This window comes from Notothenia coriiceps, unplaced genomic scaffold, assembly GCF_000735185.1.
Source record: "Notothenia coriiceps isolate Sejong01 unplaced genomic scaffold, NC01 NC01_scaffold00032680, whole genome shotgun sequence".
Classification (NCBI taxonomy): Eukaryota; Metazoa; Chordata; class Actinopteri; order Perciformes; family Nototheniidae; genus Notothenia; species Notothenia coriiceps.
The window spans coordinates 117,411-139,354 of NW_011365381.1; the positions used below are offsets into that span (position 1 = coordinate 117,411).

At 38.5% G+C, this 21,944-nt stretch overlaps 1 protein-coding gene across 1 annotated transcript; it reads right to left on the reverse strand.

Moving 5' to 3' along the window:
- Positions 1 to 2,087: 2,087 nt before the first annotated feature.
- LOC104961058 (solute carrier family 12 member 7-like) lies at positions 2,088 to 18,429 on the reverse strand. The gene is made up of 13 exons (XM_010789263.1): positions 17,624 to 18,429; positions 11,301 to 11,392; positions 10,946 to 11,077; positions 7,882 to 8,028; positions 6,044 to 6,098; positions 5,457 to 5,587; positions 5,226 to 5,350; positions 4,951 to 5,055; positions 3,642 to 3,853; positions 3,368 to 3,538; positions 2,675 to 2,773; positions 2,427 to 2,484; positions 2,088 to 2,274 (listed from the first exon to the last, which is right to left on the reverse strand). The coding sequence occupies exons 1-13, from the start codon at positions 17,769 to 17,771 to the stop codon at positions 2,088 to 2,090; spliced, it is 1,662 nt and encodes a 553-aa protein (XP_010787565.1). The 5' UTR covers positions 17,772 to 18,429.
- Positions 18,430 to 21,944: the final 3,515 nt, after the last annotated feature.

Consider the following 21,944-nt stretch of genomic DNA (forward strand, 5'->3'; position numbering starts at 1 on the left):
TGAAAAATTCGTCTAATTTTGTGGTTGAGTTATATTGAGTCCTGCGTTCAATAAGTGTTACCTGCATCCATCCGAATATGTGTTTGTATCTGTAGGTTCTTCGTATGTTCGGTATTTTGATAAGCATTTGGTGGGACTATGTTTTTCTGGTCTGTTCCTAATAATGTTAATAACCTCTAATTTAAACTTTGCCTTTACTAAAACTTGAATTACCTTCTCAAGAAGGACGTCTATTTCCATGACCGTACCCTTTCTTCAAGCAGGTCGGATCTCTTGTAAAAATTACCGTCTCACCCTTTGGAGACCGGGACAGAGGAGGGATTTTCCCTGAAGGTGTATAATAAGTCTATAGGCTACGTAGACCCCGCACACCAAGAGGTGGTTCCTCCTAAACTAGATAAACAGTAGTGGTACTTATGTGTTGTTTAGGAGAGTGATTTTAGGTAGTGGTCGATGTGGAGCACCCTAAAGACTGTGGTGGGATGTAGTCCTTATTAAAAGCTATTTTGTTGTGTTTAACTACGAATTTCATTAAAAAATTTCTCAGGCTGTGGGTACGGAAGAGGTGTCTTGTTCGGTGGTAGCGTTAGTGTGAATACGCCCTTAAACAATTAGTGTCGAAAACTCCAAGGTATCTTATAATAATTGTTCTCCTGAAGGTTTTACCGATGTTTTGCGAAAACCTCGTACTAGAGATCTCCCATGTGAGCAAGAAAATCTTGCAACTGTCTGCTTTGGGTAAACCAGAGGAGGTTTAACGGAAATAGTGATGTATAAGGGTCAGTCGCAATTTGATCAGTTTCAATAATTACGGGTTGAAGTTGTAATATCCTTTTTGCCTGTAAATTTGTTTCTGGGCGTTCATATTACGCGTAATCTTTTTTGTTCTTTGGACGGTCAGAATGAACCTAGGTTCGTTTCCTTATGTTGGTACGGACCCTGGGGGGTTTGTATGTCCAAGTGTCCTAAAAGAAAACAGTCGTTATTTTGAGGAACCAACGGCCGCGTTTTTTGGTGTTGGTTGTTACAATATTTTGTGTTTCATTAGGAAACCCGTCCTTGTGTGGATGATGGAAAGTGGATTGAGGTAAAAATCAATGAACTCGGCCGTGCGGTAAGTCTCGCTGCTACAATCAGATATAATGGGTCTGCCCGGAGGAATTTCATAAGGTAAGGACCATTTATGTCTTTCTTTGTGTATTTTCGGGAGCATGTAATAGTCTGGCCCTGGGTTCAGAGGTTCCTGATATAAACCTCATTTGTTTATCATTAATGAATTTTTTGACATATAGTGTTTGTAAAATCTTGTCAACTAATTTAATTTAAGATGCAGTCAGTATCTGGTGTGAGGGTTAGGATTAGGGTTAGGGTTAGGGTTAGGGTAATGTTGTGAATCGAGTGGCCCATGGTGGTGGTGGGGTTATGGTATGGGCAGGCGTATGTTATGGACGATGAACACAGGCCACTCGATTCACAACATTACCCTAACCCTAACCCTAATCCTAACCCTCACACCAGATACTGACTAGTTTTCGGACCCCCCCAGACCCCCCCCAATAAAGCAAAAATGCACGTTTCAGAGTGGCCTTTTATTGTGGCCACCCTAAGGCACACCTGTGCAATAATCATGCTGTCTAATCAGCATCTTGATATGCCACACCTGTGAGGTGGGATGGATTATCTCGGCAAAGGAGAAGTGCTCACTATCACAGATTTTTTTCAGATTTGTGAACAATATTTGAGAGAAATGGTTATTTTGTGTATATAGAAAATGTTTTAGATCTTTGAGTTCATCTCATGAAAAATGGGACCAAAAACAAAAGTGTTGCGTTTATATTTTTGTTCAGTGTAGCTCAATATCACATATAATATTGCTTCAGGGGACTTTAAAATCTGAACAGCATACAACACCCTCTTTCTTTCAGCTTTTTAAGGTTTTAATTGAGATTAGAAATCGGTCTAAATCTGTATTTGAAAGTGTGTAAACGGCTTAAAATTAAAAATAGTCAAACAAACCCTCTTTGTGTCTGGGTGATGCTTAATTTTGAAAGCCCACAGGACAGCATCATGTGAAAAACAAAGATCTTTCAAACACTGACCTGTAAGAACGGGATGATGCCGTCCCGAGCGATGGCCTGCAGCAGACGGGGGGCGCCGGTGAGGCTCTGAAGCCCCGCCCCACAGCAGGAGAAAAACGAGCCAATCACAATCACCCAGGGTGACGGCCAGGCCAGAATGCCAATCACTGGGTTCTTCTTTACGGAGTAACCAAACCTGAATCACCCAAAATCAATCAATCGAATGTATTTACAGAGCTCATTTTGGACGACAGGTTTAGACTGAATTTGATTCAAAGTGTCTAGCCATCATTTGTTTCACTATAGAAGTAGAAGTTCATAAAAAAAAACAAAACACATAAATCATACTTGTCTCTCAGCACCACTCCTTCAATACATGCTCCAAACAAGACCACACAGGAGATGTCTGAGCATGAAGTTAAGATGGAAACAAAAAATGTTTTATTCATTTTGCAGTATCAAACCTGACCTGTGACATTACAATACACATTCATACAAATAAAGCTGAAAGATACACGTTTGGCTGCTCTCTATCATCAACTGACACTACAGTTTGTATAAACTGTATCAGCTGCACACGTGCAGAAAGAGGATACAGATGAAAGAGGTGGTGAGAATAGCCATAATGGTTCCGATTGGGATGGACCTCTGAGCATCTCTGAGATCACCAGACCGGTTAGAACCAGCCATTATACCTACAAAAAAAACAGTATCAATACACAGTAGGAAGGGGAAAAAAGCAGAGGCATCAATCAAACAGAGCTTCACTGATGGTTACAAGTTTTTATATGTTAAGCTTCAAATCTCTGTCATCATCCTAAAACTTAAGAAATGGGATTTTTATTTTTTTTGGCATATGAATATAACTTATGTTGTTACTAAGCCCTATTAATGCAGATGCATGCCTCCCTTTGTGTGCGGCAATAAAAGCAATTTTGAATTTGTTTTTGAATGGCTCAACAGCAAAAAGTATGAAATGAAGCAGAATATGTGAGATAAAAATCAAGTTGTGTGTTTTGTACATGATGAAATCTATGTTTCTTTTGAGACAATTACCAAAAGGAGTACTGAGGATGGGGTACGCAGCATATGTGCATGCATGGCACCTAGGCGTTAACGTTTTTTAATTAACGTAAGGAAAGGTGTTAATGTACTTGAGTACTAAAAAAAAAATGTAATGCATGTCATAGAAATGCTCGTCATGCTTTACTTCTTATTTCAGAGTATGGTCATATTATAGAATGTTGTATCACAATCATTTCTTATTGATAAAACGTTTTTTGATGTACCTGTCACAGAGGGGAAGTATATTCCCACCAGCAGAGTGAAGTAGGTGCTGATGTCATTGAAGACGTAGGGCTTATACACATCATCGGTGGTGTCCTGGGTTTCCTCTATGGAAGGCTGGCTTTTCTTCTCTATGTATGTACCAGCTGGCCCATAGTCGCCCCACAGGTTGTCTGATGGAAAGAAAACATATCTTTAGCCATATGAACATCAGAGTTCCTTTTTTTCTCTAGGGGCAATAAATATCTTGAGGCTCCTTCCTCTCCACCTCCTCACCTTTAATGACTCCGCTCAGGAGCCCGGGTATGGCCCGTAGCTCCGTCAGGTTGTTTAAGGTGAAGTATTCGTCACAGGTCGCGTTTGAATATTCACTGTCACAGAAGAGGCTCCACACCTCAGTGATCACCGTGATGTTTTTAATAACCTCTGTCTTGGCGCATGTTTCAATCATTTCGTTCTTCAGAGATCGGTTTCCAAGCAGACAGACGCTGATGAAGAGAGGACAGTGTAGTGGAGTTAGATAAAAGCAGCTGTATATCTTGAGGTACATTTCTGGGACATAGATGCTTTAGAACTACTGAGAAGTGTAAATAGATAAAGTGGATTTTTTTCATTTGAGAGTGGTTTTAAAAAGGTTGATGTACCTATGAACCTAGTATGGACAGATAATGAAACGCTGCTATTTAGAACATTTGATTGGATAAAAAATAGCCATGATCCAAAATCTCAGATCGTTTTTTTTCTTTTTCCAGAGAGTAAAACAAATCCTATTAAATAACAAATTGACCTACATTGAAATGTGGAATACTTAATACATATATTTTTTTCTAGAGCACCTCACATACTTGAGTTTTGGCAATGATATGAAAGTTGTATTAGACAGTAAGCGTTATAGGGAAATGTTAGATGTCTTGAAAAGGGGTTGTATTAGGCATGAATCTATTGTTAAAGGTGGGGTAGGTAATTCACTTCAGAAACACTTTGTTATATTCCATGGAATCCTCTTAACATCCCGATAGCAATGAATAAATTAAATGCGTTGACAATAAATATATACAAATATTTCATCTGTGGAAGCCGTGTCGCTGTAAAAAGCAAGTCCAATTATCTGCCTCGGCCCGCGGCAGATAACTGGATGGCCTACCTGCCTGTCAGCCTTCCATCTCGTGCACAAACTTATCTCGTGCCCTCATTGGTCATGTGTGCATTGTGTGTGTGTTGGAGGAGGGGCTCTGTAAGGAAGTCTGAAGGAAGGGGCAGATTTTTTTCGGTTGTGTACTTTCAAAATTCTAGCTTACTCGAGCTGGTTTCTCCATTCTTACCTACCCTACCTTTAATGTATCAACTACAGTAGATGGCACGATTCCGTTTTGGAGAAACAGGCTGGAGTTATACGATCTCAGCAATGTGCAGCGAAATGCATAATATAGAAACCAAACTAAACGCCTCCCTAAACAAATTCAATCTACTGATTTTCAGGATATCTTCACCACTTATCTTTGTTCTCTTCAAAGACATTAAAACAGCACAATGAAAACATGTCAGTGTTTAATGAGACATTTTTATTTAGATTTCAGGAACTCACTTGAACTCTGGTGGTTCGATTAATGTCTTGATGACTCCTGCATAAGTGGCCATGATGGAAAGAACGACACAGGCCAGAAACACCAGGGCCAGTTTGTTCACATACCTGCAAAAAGAAGGGAAACACATCAGTCTGTGTTTTAAGGCCATATTATAGGAACATAAATAATTGAAATGAATAAAGAATGCATGAGAGTCTTACGGAATATGCCATTACATCTCTTTGAATTGTCAACTGGAATAAAACCTACGTAATTTGTGTAAGTGAATACTTACTTCACTCCGACAAACACTACCAGAGCCATGAGGAGCAGGCAGCACGTGCCGTAGACACGCATGTTGTTGGACATCGCTGCACTTTCGCCCTCTTTAAACACCGTTGCTGTTGGAATAATGTATGTCTGGCAGCAGAAGACAGAAGAAAGAGAGTGTCAATATAATTTCAATATAAATGATGTGACTGATTTTCATATGTGGAAGCGTGTGGAAGTGGAGTGTTGATCATACCAGCAGAATCTCTATGGTGCCCAGTATGTACATAGATCCAGCGAAGGTGGTTCCCAGATAGAAGCAGAGACCCACAGCCCCTCCAAACTCCGGACCCAACGATCTGGAGATCATGTAGTACGAGCCACCGGCTTTGGAAAAATAAATCCTGGTTAGTTACTACAAAAGATTTTCCTTGATATTTTTATTTTGTAAAAGTTTAGTAACACATTTTTTTTTGAGAAAAGCTTTGACTTCTGATCTTATTCAACATCAGTCATACCTTATTCTCAGATACATTCAGCGTGACAGAAGTAGGAGTGAATGACAGACTTTTTGTCCTGTGTTTGTCTCTCACTCAACAGACACGTTATGTTATCTTACTGATAAAGGTTGTTGGAGCTCTGTGATGCCTACAGAGGCTGATGGCAAAAATTACTCTGGGCAGAATGCAATGCAAGAGATTTTTATGGGGTTTGCATTTTTCAAATAAATTACAGTACAGGAAAATAGGGCATCGTTGTATGCATCTGCAGTTGCAAGCCATTGCATTTGAAAAATTGCAGTGGAATAGTAAAAGATCATGATAGCAAGAATTCAAAATGTACCTGGGACAACTCCATTGGTTGCTATGGCGCTCATTGATATGGCCGTAAGCAAGGTCTGTGTGGAAAGAAAGACGAGCGACGTTAAGTAATGGGTGAAGCAAAAGAGATTAGTGTACAGAATGCACTGTACTAATTGTGCAAGAAGAACATGCTTTTAAAAAGCTGGGTTTTTACATTGAATATTATGATCTTATACTGCCATAACTTTATTTAAACTTGCTACAAAATTAACATTTTTATTTTTTCACACTTTAAAGTCTATTTTTATCACTGATTACAGCATAGTTTTGGGTGCGATTTTATGTTTTTATGGTTTGGTGACCTAACTTTGAGTCATTTTATAAATGACTGAGGTCGAGGAGAGACAGAAGGACTTTTCAAAAGTTAATATTACTGTTCGAGACATTTGTTTGAATAAAATGCTATACACAACTATGGTTTATAACAGCATTATTTGATAAGTATTTAAATTAAAGTTTATTTGAATGTCTATATTCAAAATAAGGTTTTCATTATGCTATTTAAATTTTAAAAAGCACACATTTTTTCCGGAACAAGAACAAAATGCTAGTGCAATAAACACATTTTAGGCATTATATGTCTAAATATTGCTGTTAAATACCCAGCCTTAACCAGAAGCCAAATCTAACAGCAGCACCAACATCACATAGCCTCCGTCAGTGTCTCTGGTCTAAGTCATCAGAGCCAGTCAGAGTGGCTATATATAATATATATTGTAGGAGTGTGTTAAGTGCAGACTGTTCACATCACATGAGTGCTGAGCATTTGAAGTTCAAACTTTGCAAACAGTCAACTCTCTGTTTGGCAGTGGAGCTACTGACGTACGAACCTCGGTTGTAAATAAGACACACATTTCCTGCTTGTATGAGGACCCTCGTTTGAGTTTAAGCATACAGATTACTGTAAAGCCGTTATAAATCAACACCATAAATTCGGAGGAGGGGGTATTGATTGGCTTTCAGTTGGTGAGCCATTCGTCAATTTCAGACTTAAACTCCGACGTATATCGCTACCCGGTTCAGGCACTTATGGCCAAGAGAGACTCTGCTTGTTTGTCTTTCCTTCATTCACAGTAATGCCACATTTTGAGGAAAAACTGTGAAATGAAAGCACATTCTCATATCCATCATATAGGGATGGTTCATCAGAAACCTTTGGCATCACTGTTTACATATCTTAACTTAAAATGTCAATGTGCATGGAAGTGAAATAGACTCCACAAGATCAGCTGTGAGTTACGTACATGGCCGTGGGAACATTCCTTTTTGACGTTTAAGAAAAGATTATATTTGCAATGGTTAAAATAAGTACGTTATTAAGTATTAATAACTTACGTTGAGTACTGTATGTTACAAACATCTTTGTAGTTAGTGCAACAAAATCTGAATTGATTCCGATTTTGGTTTCCATCGATAATAGACCTAAACAATATGCTGTGCCACATGAAAGTGGCACTCCGCAGCCCTTCTCACAGCTGGTAAGGCTTCTTAGTGCTTGCTGTGTTCTCCGTGAAGGGGGGGGGGGGGATTGCTCCCGGCTCAGCTGTCAACCAGGGTGAACTGTTCATTGTATGGCAATGGTTATTTCCATAAGCAGCTCTTCTTTCTTAGTGAAAGCAAGAGATGATGGTGGTTTTGGGTTAAAATAAGTGTGTTCATATTGATGCTTGTGGTCACTTACCAAGCTGTCGTGATGCATTGCATATCATTTCAAAAGTGGGATTACTTTCCCAACTTTTACACAATATTTCTTCCAACTTCCTGCAACACTTTCAGCAGGAAGTCAATGTTTAGCTATTGTATTTATAAATAACTTACACAGATGCAGCACATGGAGACGATGGCGAAGGATCCTAGAATTCCTGCGGTGCCGACGATCCAGGTGAGACGCAAAAAGAGAATCACGCCCAGGATGTTCTGCATGCAGGGCAGATAAACTCCAATGAAGGTTCCCATTTGAGGGACCTGGGGATAGACACATAAGAAAAAGACTGATGTTATAAATAATATAAATGTAACCCTTTAAAAAGTTGATCTGCTGGACAAAAATATTACATTTCCACAAGCTCTCTCAACTAAAGTGGGGGGGAAAAGATGGAAGTCAAACTTGATAAGAAGAAAAGATCGAATCTTGTAATACAATAATGTATGTATTGTGATACAGTTTTTATCAATTAATATATTGCAATACCTTTACTACTGCAATTGTATCCACTGGCCGTCTGATATTTTGGCATTAAAACTATTACTTTGAAGTTTTCTTGCAAATTATCGCATCTAATCACAAATAGACACAATATTCCTGTGAAATAAAATAAGAAATTAAATATAATCATTACAGTACATGTCACTTGTTATCATCCAAAGCGACATACACACATTCAATACCGCGGGCGCTCCCCACAAGAGCAATTTGGGTTGAAGCGTCTTGTTCAAGGACACAGCGGCATGCTGACTGCAGCGGGATTTGAACCAGCACACTAAACTACTGAGCCACAGCTTTCCAGAGAAATATTGTCCAAAGAGCATCTCAAAGTATAAAGTCACTGTTTAACCTCCTACGGTTTAAATATCATTAACCCTAGATTCTTAAATAAGTAAAGTGTGCATTACACTGCACAATCACATACATATATATATCTATACTACTTGAAACAAACGTAAGAGTACATACCATTTTCCGAGATACAAATACTTTGTCCTGTGCTTTCTCCACTGCGCTCAGTTGTGTGCCTAAATACTGTGAAGTGCCTGATGTAGATCTCCAGATATCCCACATCTTCTCCCTTGAGATAGTCTATCTTCCTCTTGTGTCTGTTTCTCTCCCCCTCATTTTCCCTGCATGGTCTGTCTTTTTCCTTTTGGTCTCGGATCTCTGTCACAGCTATTAATCAGGGGGCGGGTTTCACTAAAACATCATCAGTTCTTCCATGCACACCACAGACAAACCTTTCTCCACCAAAATAAGTGGATATATGCGGGTTTTAATTAAAGTAGGCCAGTAGATGAGTATGCCTTTTGTTTTTGTGAACATGCTGGAAAACAGGATTAACAGTGGTTACTCAATTTTTATATTGGTTACTTATTCAGTCTTTCGTTCTGAAGATGTTTTGGATTAGTCTATTTTGTCTCTGTGATAGTGTGTTTGACATTGATCAGTAATGTAAATTACTGTTACGGTCAAAGAAGCCTGGTGGATTTAAGCAGAATATATGAATCATATGTTTTGTATGTCAATAAAGGATAATAATTGGCCAAGTTTCTTTCATTTTATTTACTATATATCCACAACAAATGTCACAAAGCATTGCGCTTGAAAATGGGTGAAAATGAGTGTTCTCCTTGAACAGATAAATAGCTGTGACAACTGAAGTAGGTATTTGTTGTGGAATAAAGGAAGATTCTAACATTTCCCACAGAAGACAAAAAAACGGACGTAAGTGGGTGTTAGTGGGTGTTTTGTCTAATGGGAACAAAGATTTAAACTTAGCTTGCCTCTCTAAGCTGAGGGTAAGTTTACTGTCCAGTCTGAACTTCTGCTTTACAAATCTAGAGGTGAGGACAGATTCTGTTACACTCTCTTTGAGATGAGTCAAGTTTGAGCAAAAGGAAAGTGTCCTTCCTGGTCATGACCTTGACATAATTACTGGTCAAATGTTGGTAATTCTAGGATTTTTTCCCACACAGAGCGGGGCAATTCGCTCCACATAGCGGTCTCAGGACAAAGGAGGTGTAACTAATCTTGTGACTTCGCTAGAGGTTGATTTACACTTATCGAGGTATCATCAAAGAAACAAGATTCGAACGTTTGAGAAAACTACGGAAAGTGAACAAGGATACAGTTCTGGGGCTCGAAGAAAGTGTCACATTAATTCATGTATGTTTGGTTTAACTAGTAATGTATTCTGTTTTTGTTATGCTAACCACTCTCACTTTCTGAAAGATCCTGAGTGTGTCACATGAACCTCAAGTGATTCAAAAAGGATATATTTAAAAAAGGTCAGAATCTCTTATCTCTTGCTATCGGTCTCAAAATAACTCCCCTTTATCTTGCTATGTAACCCAGTTTTGCCCCTTATTAGCTTTGTTTTTGTTCTATTTGATGAATCATTAACATGGTTTTATGCAGGAGCCTACTGATATCATCAAAAAGTTCAGAGCCAACATCATTTATGGTTGCTTATTAAAGAACTAGACTTTTAAAAGAAAACTTTCCTTAAATACTAAAAAGAACCTCCTATAAGCTCTTTTGAATGTTTTTAGCAGTTTGTAAGGTTGTGTTTTTACCATACAGCCATGACATACATAAACATTAGTACCATAAAGATTACCCCGATAGATATTCTGCTGCCCGCTTTGTACTTGTAGGCAATACAAAATCTACAAATCTTACAAGATGAAAGATTTATGGGACATTGCCCGACTTTCTCACAATAAAGTCCATTCTTTGAAGATATTAAGGAGCTGCCTCGTCTCCTCGTGATATCCTCCCCAGGATCCAAGTATGCAGTTAACTGTTCTCAAACTTGTAATAGTCAGCTAAACTAAAAAGAAGGAATTATTTTAGCTGAAACTCATTCTATTTCCTTAACCTAAAGTCACTGCCAATTTTAACAATTGCTGAAAATTAGATAACTAATAGTTCAATACCATACATTTTCCAATGCCGCTTTACTAAAGCATCTAAGATACTCCAATTTCAATGTAAAGACAATAAACCAGAGATGGAAATAAAAACAACTCTCAACAAGGATACTCATGTAAACTACATCAGACATGTTTTTCAGGTATAACTACAGGAAGATTAGTCGGGATTTAAAAAAAGTTACACCTGTCATTTTCAATATTCAAATTTATCCCAGCACAAAAGTCAGGTCCATACCGTGACCGCGACCCTCCTGATCCCATCCTCGTTATCGTACTCCTCGTGCTCCCGAACACCCTGGGTCAGGTTGGTGTAGTTGGCCAGCCTGCTGAGAAGAGATGATACCATGGGATTACTCTCCATTTCCTCCTGCGGAGAGACAGAGGGACATGCATGAATGAAATATTAAAGCACAAATGGACAGGTGTCATACTGTGCCTATACCATAGATAAAATGCAACATGAATTTGCTTTAAAAATAGCAGCTTAGTGGACAATGCATGGAATGAAAACTATTTTGTACAACATCCAATGTTTTGACATTTTTAAACACTGTGAAACTACATATGGAGAAACATGTTTTTTGTCTTACCTCAAACAGGGCCATGTTCTTTCCATCATAATATTGTTCTCCGTCATCGTCTGAGTTGATGAAGGGAGTGGACTCTTTTTGACTGTTATCACCTAGTAGGAAACACGGGAAAAATGTAAGATTGATGGTCTATTGATGGAGCAGCGAAGGAAAAGCGGCAGGATCATCAGTTCTTGTGTTGTATCTGGAAAAGTTGTGGAGGTTTGGTAAAACATGCATGCAAAATGAAAGTCATTGCTGTTGTCTGGTAAGAGCATTTTGAGCCGATGGTTTTGTTGAAAAATATCCTGCTATTTGCTAGAAATGTTACCTAATTTTCACACAGCTAAAGCTAGTTTCCGCTAGCAACGCAGTGTTAACATTTCAAATGCATATAACTGGCAGCAGATAAATACAAACTGTAATAAGATGTTTCAAAATCTCCATGTTTAACTTTTATACACTATGCAAATTTGTCAATAAACCAAAGCAAACCAGAAACAAAAGCTGTGATTCACTCAGCACAACATATTAAGCTAACGTTAGATAAAACATAATAATTGGATATAAAGTATATGTACAGATATGTCAGTTAACTTTAGTTCCGAAATTTTGTATTTGTCCGTGTTATTAAGATGCATTTTAGCAGTACATACAGTGGGGTTATTTCTGTATATTAGCCATATTTATAAAATGCTACTGTGTAGATTGTTTTCCCATTCTCAATAACGTTTTGAGGGAGACACCAGCACTTTTGACTCATTTTGTTTCACCTTTACCAGAATATCAACCTAAAGAAAAATCATCAGTACCGTTGATAATGTAGTGTTTTGCTATGCAAATGTATTAATAAATCCTGCTACTATTTTGAACTCTTCTGATGCTGTCATAAGATACCATTTCCCTTGCCCGTGTTAGCCATGTATCTGCAATTTTTGTTTGTGAAAAGCAGCATGAGGAATAGGACCAATGAGCATTAATCTTCTGGCTCTACACACCTGTATCATCCATTTTATATTAGCTATTTTTTGTAAATCATTTTTATTACAAAGTCAAGACAGAGAAATGAAGCCTCTTCCCAAAGTTTAGAATTTTTTGCTACAATCAGCTTTTGTAAAGACAACTGCTTCTCAATTTGGTATATTTTGCCCCGGTCGTCATGCATTGGTCTCAGTTTATTAAGTTTGGTATTTTATCACACTAGATGACACTGTGACTGTTGATGGCACATTTTCATTGCCTCAACTGTGAGTGGTTAAGAAATCAATGAAAGGCATTTTATAATAAGAATAGTGTACTGTGGATGCACATGACATGTGAACATTGTAACAAAATCTAGCATGCAATGTTTAGTTGGGAAGTCCCTCGGTGGGCTCCAAGCCAAAATGTTTGTCCTTTAAACACACTGAAAGGAGCTTTATGTAAAATCTAAAACCCCAGTGTGAATTAGGTTAAGGACATGTCAGTGTTAGTTCTGTAATCAGTGCTAGCTTGGTGTCATTCTGCACTTACTCTGTACCCATGAAAGAATACAATATATTTGGTTGAACAAAGGAAGTAGGTCAACTTCTCTGCCTCACAGGGAATGGTTGTATTTTGTATCTATGTCACTCACTGTTTGTTACACTCATCAATGTATTTATTCAAAAAGAACAAGATACTTCTGAGAAAATCTTATTTCCATAATTCAAAAGTCAGCTGGGGCTTCCTGGGGCAGGGGGTCATATACATATAGGACTGAACACTGAGACAGATATTGGCAATACAATAGAAAAAAACATTTAGAAACACCTGATTAATGTCAAGTCAGATGTTGTAAACTATGTCATTTGATGGATTAATACATGCTTATGCCTTCTGGTGAATCATAGGCTGACTACGCTAGGCGTGAAGGTCTTTCAAACACATAAAAATGTAGTTAACAATCTCCAGTCAATAGTAATGTGTATAGTGGGTTCATTGTCATGTTCCTTGTAACAATGTCATGATATTTCCGAACAGTCTGTTGGACTGTTGACCTTTATTGAACATTCATTGCCTAGCACTAACATTAACCTTCCAAACTAACTAACTACCCTAACATAATCTACTTATAACTTCAGTCGCATCCTCATCTTTCTGTTTAATGCTCCGGAAAGAGATTTTCCTTTATTAATGTTTGCAGCAATTACATTAATTCACAATAGGCTATAAAAAAAGGTGTGAGTATCTCTCTCTTACTCACATAGTTTTTTTTTTATGTGCTTTACACAAAATCTAACATCATGAAAAGCTTCAGATGCGGTAATTGTGTTAACCAGCAGATGTCCAACTTTCTCTGTATCCAACAGCAGGGTGTTCAAGATGCTAAGTTTAATCAAGCACATCACAACATGTACGCTAAATAATTCTTGAACATGCTGAGAATTGATTGGCATGTGTTGATACATTACTAAAATGAATTTGGTCGACGTGTATGGCATCACTGAATGTTTAAGCCGGATTGAGATGCTTCGGATTAACTTTATTTGCCAAGATTAAGTTAAGTGATTAATTAAGTTTACCAGCACTATTTTAGACATTTGCTATGAGGGTGTTTCCTTCCCATGAAAGCTGAGTCATACAAGATTTAGTTATTTTTTAGTTTTTTCAGCATCTTTTATGTAAAGCACAAAAGACGTTGGATTGGGTTGGTCAACATAATGAGCCAAAGATAGTCTGAAAAATGTGTTACTGCTGCCAGCTGCCATTTTGAATTATGAGAGTAGTGTCAAAACTATGTTGCAGCAAAGAGTCAAAGCTGCAAAATGGGTATTATAGATTTCATAATGAAGTCAAAGATTATACCAAACCAATACGCTAACCATGCACATCTTAGAGTGAGTGAGATTCATACCATTTTATTGGCACTCCACAACTGAAAACAAAACAAACGTCACAAGGGTTTTGGCTAAAAGTAAACTTCTATTCGAGACAATCAACCCTTGGCAGTAAGCCCACCCCTACCAGGTTTACACATGGACATCAATGCTATTCAACATCCTTTTCCTCACTTTGCTATTGTTGCTAGAAGTCCTGTGATTAATACCCAGTGACTGGCCCTTAACATGGGGCTGATCACACATGGTAACGACAGAATCATTATTATTTTAGTCAATATTTACATGAGAATTATCCAAGGCAATTACTTATTGACTTTGGAAACATCATATGAAGTAAATGCCACAATCTAGTGCACTTTGAAGACAAAATTAAGAGGCTAACATGAAGAACTGTTAGCTCATGTCACTCTCTGGCAGATAAGCATATTCCAAAAACAATGAATAAACCTACTCTACGTTTTACTCCGTCCTCTCTGTTAAAGGTCCCCTATTATACCGTTTTCCATCAATATATTATAGGTCTCAGATATATACAAAACATGTCTCCGAAGTGTTTGGCTCCAAATACCAAACAGATCATTGTAGCATCCCATAATCCCCCCTGTTTCCAAAGTGCTGATTCTGTTACTTTAGAATGAAAATAAGGAGCCACCCCCCACGCTCCTCTGAGAGATATTTGGTTAAAAAGAACACAATGGTGCTCTAGGAGGAGATTCAGGTGATAAAGTGTGTGTGTGTGTGTGGGGGGGGGTTACCTTGGTTGGTGATTGGCTAATGGTTATACAACCCAAAAATATGTTATGACATCACGAAGTGGCCAAAATCTGATCAGCTCATTTTCAGACAGGTTTTTATATAAATGGATCAGAACAAAAAGTGAGAGAAGCTTTTTCCTGAAACTTTCAGAATAGTTTCACATGAAAAAGTGGATTTTGCACAAAAGGTCCCCTTTAACTATAACTTTGATTGTTACATGTTGTCATCTATGTAGTTGTCAGTGTGCTTTTTTTGTTTTGCATTTTTTTACCTATATTTGATCTCAGATGATGGCGATGAACCTTTATTGTCAACCAGCTATCATTGTCAAAGACAGCAATCTTGAGGTAGGAAACATTGTATGAAGCATATTTTACCAACATCAAATCTTTGACTTTGATTCAAATCTATAAATTTTAAAAAACGGTTTCTTAGAACTTGAAACAAATGTGTTGTGCATCCTGTGAATCCTACTTCAGGCAGATAGTTGAATGCCCCAAATCATGACACCCGTCATACGACACTGCTTTGGAAAATGATGGTTCTGAGATGTTATTGTTTACTTGATGACATCTTGTCTAATCAGCACTGTGTCTGCATACGTGGGTGTTTGTGACCTTTTGAGCGCTGAACGTTCTGTGACTTCGACCTTTAAAATGAAACACATCAAAAGTGAAAGTACCCAATGTACTGCCACGGATAAAGGATTGCATTATTGTCACATTAAAGGTTGATTTAAGGAATTTGTGGGAAAAAACATGTCAGTTTATCCTACAGATTTCCCATCAGCTCACTCATTATGAAGAAAATAGTATTACAGGGCTATGAAACCAGCTGTGGTGTTCATCTGGGGTTTACTATATCTTGAGAAAAATAACTATTGATAAGTTGCATTATGGGAAAAGTATAGGTTCCAGAGCTTTTGAAGCGTCAGGATACCTTTGTATCTGCTGCATTAAATACAGCGTGTCTCTGCAAGCAGAACGTTGAAGGTATTTCTACCACCAATATTAGCATAGTGACTGAAGGTCAATGGGGTCAGTTTTTGTGTGTGTGTGTGTGTGTGTGTGTGTGTGTGTGTGTGTGTGTGTGTGTGAGAGACAGATATATATTAGACTGAGATGTCAGGCCTTTTACATGTCTGTGTCAGGGGCCCCCTCATAATGTCCATGATTGTAGGCTATACAAAGCTAGATGGTATTATATATCAGTATAGAGTATTTGCCTTTCATTTATCACACTGAAAGAAATATTTATAAAAATGCACAGTGTATCATTTGCTAAAAACCAGGGCTTTGCATTTGAGCCACATTTTGCGAAATAATGTCAGTATGACCTTTTTTCACATTTAACATAATTGTAAAATTAGTACCTGGTTTTATCATGTTTTCTGACTGTTTATGGTTTGTGCTTGGTTAGTTAGTGAGTCATTATTAATTAGTTATGGTCAAAGTGATGCACCATACTACTGAAACAAATTATTATACATAACCACCTGTAATAAAGTCCATGTAAAGTGAGTGTGACCATGCAGAAATAATTGGGAAATGTGACTTTCTATGACATCAGCAGTTTTTATACAGACATAATCCTTTTATTTTAAGGAGTTTTAGGCAACTCAACAGGTGCCACAATACTTAGAAAGACTGACAAGTTTGAACAGAGACAACTGTAAGGCCATTGATAGCAACCAAAATAGTAAATCTGAGACAGACTACCAGGACTATGACCTTCAAACTGACTATCAGCGTTAGGTTCCAAAAAGTGGGCTAAGCTGCTGAATCAAGATCAATGTTTTTGTGTGAGCATGGGTTTCCTCTTGAAAGTTACAGAAACATTTCAAAATAAAAGTTGTAGTATTAAAATGTTGTGCTTCTCCAAATAAAAATGTGTGTTCTTGGTTCGATATGTTTTATAGCCACAGAGCTTTTGTGCCTTTCCTTTAATAATACTTAAAATATAAGAGGTAGGTGAATAAGTGGACAAGGGATGAGACTGTCCCAAATCTATAAAAAAAATATATATATCTCAAAGTGAAAGAATAACGAAACAGTGGCAAAACAAGAGGCTGAGCAAGGCATACAACAAATACAAGAGATGCCAAATGACCACGGCAAAACAGACATATGTATGAAAAATAGAGTGATGTAAACTGAACAGAAACACAAATCAAGATGCAAAACAAATACAGAAGATGAAGTTATGCCCTGTCGTTCTTTTTCTATCTCTTTCTGTCTGTTTATGTTACTCTTATAAATAACAGGTGGGAGGCCTTGACATGTGTGTTGTGTCATCATCTGTAGAATGTTGTTGTCTTTATTTCATATATTATCTTCTATAACAATGTTTCAAACCGCTTTAGCTGAAGCTTAAACTAAATTGACTTTGGCTAAATCCAATAAAGAACAAGAAGGAACACCAGAAGGTAAAAACAACACAGTCACTCCCCCTCTTCCTACCACACCAATCAAGCTGCCCTGCAAGTTGTTGCTAGTTGAACGACGTCGCACTTAACAGTTGTGTGCATCATGTGCCTGCCAAAACATGTATCCTGAAACTTGTGTCAGCGTTCATCAGTTCTTTACATTTTCCATTATCCAATGAAGCATACAGTTGATCAAGCACATACACACCTCTCTTTTACCCAGTGTATGGTGTGATAAGTTCCGGCTAAAAGCTGTCCTCCCTTAGTGTAGCTGAATGAGCATGTTTACAATGTATTCTTACCTGAGTGAGGTCCTTGTAGGTTGTCTTCGTCATCTTCCTTGGCAAAAATGTTGCCCAAACTGACAGGTTTGCTGCTTACAGCTGCAGCCGCACTGTTGCCGTCACCCTCTGCATCCTCCACTGGTACTACTGTAAAGTTGATGGGCATCTTGGCTCTTCAATCGTATGGAATAAAGTGTGTAAGGGGTGTTCAGTTACATCAACCAAAATTGCATTAGTTGTTGAACTTTCACCCCCACAGGGAAGAGGGAAAGTATCCAAAGGAAGTCAAATCCAGGCCCAGTAGAGGCAAAGTTTTAGTTTGACCTCAACATGGCACTCTTAAATCTTTTGTTCATTCCTCTTTGTAGTGGGATCTAGTATCCTCTAAACTCAGGTTGAAAGTGCTGCCTCTTGCACATGAGGCAGGCCAAAGTCCTGCAGAGTATCTCTTCACTCTCTCCTTGTTCCTTTCCCTCCCGTTTCCCCCCACTCCGCAAGACTATGGCCCCATGTGACCCTCTATTTACCATGTGAACAGAGCTGGATTCCATACATGGTGAACCCTGCAGCTCCTCCCATTGCTCTGACTGTCCCACTTCTCTCACTCTCACCTTTGAAGTGCCAGAAAGGTAGAGAAACAAACTCTAAAAGTACCTATAAAAGTCTTGAATTGATCTCAGAAAATCCACTTTACCATAAAACAAAAACAACTTGCTCCTTATAAACAAGGATAATCCAAACACACAGTCTTAACGTTCTTGTTCTTCTTGCTGTGGTTTTGTTTCCTCTTCTGCCTTCCCTGGTAGTTTCCGTCTCTGGTTTCCTTCAGGTACACAAAATGGGAGTTACCTTTTCCCACAGTGCATTATGGGTATTGGTGCGAAATGCTGTTGTACAGCATAGCAAAGCACCACATGCGCACACAGACATTGTCCCAGCAAAGGAAACACCATGGAAACCTTGGACTTTAACTTTCCTCCGGTGCAGATTACAATGGACTGTCACAGGGGGAAAGGATTTAGCTTTAAATAACAATGGGCTCAAATAAACATGCATTGTTTACAGATTGTGGGAATGATCATTTCATTGGCACTCTTACACACTGTTGTTTTACTTAAGGAGTTGGGACCTTTATCTTGATGTAATGTAACTGTAAGTTTAGCAGAAAACTTCTTTAAGAATGATAACGCAACATGTAGAAAGTAAGCAGTCTACTGTATGTTTCTTTGTATTTTATCAGACAATATGTTTTCCTTAGCATTTCTGTTGGACATTCCGTTAGAATACAGTAGGATGACCAATTACAATAAAGTGATGGTAACTAAAAAAACTGCTCTTTTGTTGTGACTTTCATGATGGGATATGTATTTTTTGTTTATATACTTATTTGTTTGACAGAGTAATGAAGACACAGTTTAAAAGGGTCAAGCACGCTGTTCTTCACGTTTTTCTAACTAAACTTCACTAAAGTCCATTATGCCGAGTGATCTTGAAAAACTGGAATGCAGCTGACTGTCTCATGCATTTTGAAAATACAGGCTTCCCAGATGTTTGACCAGATGTGTGTCTTTGAAGACTGAGTGTTCGTCCCTATGGCTTATATCAAAACTGCTGAGCCACGTAATAGTTCATATGAAATATAGTGTGCCATGAAATGTAGACCTTAATAAACAGAACTGGATTGGAACAGCAGTGAAAGCAAACATGGCTCTTGTTGAACCTGCAGACACCCATTCTACAGCTGGCCTGATATCAGATGATATCCCAACCACAAAAACCACACTGGATCCCACAAAGGAAATCTGCTATTTGTTCAGCTTTGTTTAGAAAGTAATGCATGGTGGAGCTTTACATATTGTTTTTATTTTCTCAGTTTAGTGGAAAAGAGCTGAGCTATAGAAACATTTGCATTAAGTTTCAATTCTGATTGTAACCACAATTTCGTTTGTGCTAGGTTTTGCTTTGACTCTTATTATAATCTTCAGAAAATATCAATCACTTTGATCCCATACCAACAGCAAGTGCCAGTGTAATGCCAGCAGAGGGTGCTGCAGGCTCATGGGGGCTGAACGTTTATGTTGTAGAGAGATGTTCGGTCAATGTCCAACTCACAGGAATGGATATTTTGAGTCTGTAAGCAACCAAGGGGAGATGACTGCAAATGGTTTTTAGTAAGGGTTCACAGCAGGAAGTAGTAAAGAGTATAAATACATCCATTAGTGGCTTGAGGACTTGTGACAACAGGTAAGCACTGTTGAAGTCACTCAATCAGTATTTTGTACTGACCCTGACCTCTGTCCTCCCAATAAAAGACATGAATATCTAAGAGGTCAGAATTGTATTCAAGCTTGATTTTGTGTTTGGCAAGACCTTTAAACATCCAAACTTCAAAATGCATTTCATAGCTGGAATAAGCTTATCACTGCCCTGATATCACTTGGCCCAAGACTGAACTACCTCAGCTTTGCCTTCACGGAAAAATTTGCCATTTTATACTCCTCAAATGGCTTAAGTGTAAATGTTGAAGGAAAAAAAAGGGTAAGCGAAAGAGCTCGAGTTGAAATCAAATCCCTTTAGCAAACAGCAAAAAGGTCAGTGCTGACGCAGACTCAGGGACAGGTTGCCCTCCCTCAAGACTATATTCTTAAGTGGGTAGATTCTATTTGTAGCATTTTTACCTGTTTACTGACTCCCCCAGTCCAAAACCAGGTAGCTGTGCAAACATACTGGAGGGTTTGGACGAACTCTTGTGTCATCACACAGGGAATACATTTCAACTGCCTGAACTGTGCTGCCGCAAAACGCAATATCTGAGCAAAAGGCTTCATGTTTATCATGGCTTGGCTGTACATTTTATTCACTCAGAAGATTGGCTTCAGTATCCTAACCTCATAATTATGAGAATTCAAATACAACTTTGAATTTGTAATACAGATAGTGAATTCCTTGTAGTTTGTTCTAGATAAAGCAATATTTAAATGTTTTGTAGGATACTTTACAAGTAATTAAAACAACTGATTCTTCACCAAACCATTTTAGTTGCTGTTTATAGGCTGAATGTTAGTTTTGTCAACATCTGATTTAAAGCTTTAGCCATATATAATTGCAGAAGTCAGTCAAATTAATTAAATACTACATTTACCTAACTTAAAGAGCAACTTCCAGGTTAAAGACACCTGTGAATAAATGTGTAGGAAAATGATGAATACACTAGATTTTCAAAAAAATATACAGAAATATACACTACAGTGACATCTGGCGTCGTTTTTGTAAGAAATGTTCACTTCCGCATAAAAAAAGCCTCGGCACGTGACCTCCCGCGTGTGACGTAACATGGGGGAAACAAGGGGGAGAGCGGCCGGTCTAACGTATTAATAAACATGGATCCCAATGCTAGTTTCGACACAGAAGAAGTTGAACATGAATATTCGAATGCATATGACGGACCACAACCTTATAATTATGAGCCTGCTAGGCGTCCAAGAGACCAGGAGCAGCCAAGGATTAGAAGAAATAACGGCCATCGGAGAGAAATTGAGCTGTGGTGTGAGGAGAACCAGTGGAGAACTGGGCAGCTATCTTGGTGAGTGACCTGCGTTAAAGACCCTGTGAAGTGTGCACCTGTGCATGATCTGTTATGCTAATATGTATAGTAATGACAAAAATTGTCCATTGGAACCCATATCAAAAGATGTTGGAATAGCAACGAATTTGACGAGTTTTGAATTTGCCGGGGAAATCTGCAGTCGACCTCCGCCTTCGTGGGCGTGGCTTGCAATCTACTGCGTGACGTCACGAGATGGACGCCGCCGCACTGTTTACATTCACCACCGTTCATTTTTTCTCTTTTTCAAAGTCGAATTTCTCAACGTTTTTGAGCTAGTATTTTCCTGGAAAGTGTGTCGGAGTCGACTGGAAGTGATTGCCAAACGAGAAAACCTGACAATGGAGGCGACAGTGAAGAAAGAGGGAGGAAAAACACAGGTGAAACGATGCATTGCTGCTGGCTGTAGTAATGTCAAGTCTGCCGAAGTGGCGATGTTTCTGTTCCCAAAAGATGAAGGTGAGCCTGGCTGGTGTCATTGTTTCGTAGATTCGTTCATTGATCATGATAAATAAAGGCCACTGGTCGATTCAAGAGAGAGAGAAAGAGAGACTGAGAGAGTTACAGGGTTGTCGTTAGCATCTGGTGCTAGCTCGGAGCTAACGGAGATTAGCTGTTTCAACAATAAGGAGAGGGAGAGTCCTCTCCTGTGGGACTGAGAGAGATAACGTCAGCTCAGGGAGGTAAACTGTAGCCTAAGTTATCTCAGTGGGTTTGGTCATCTATGTAAACAAA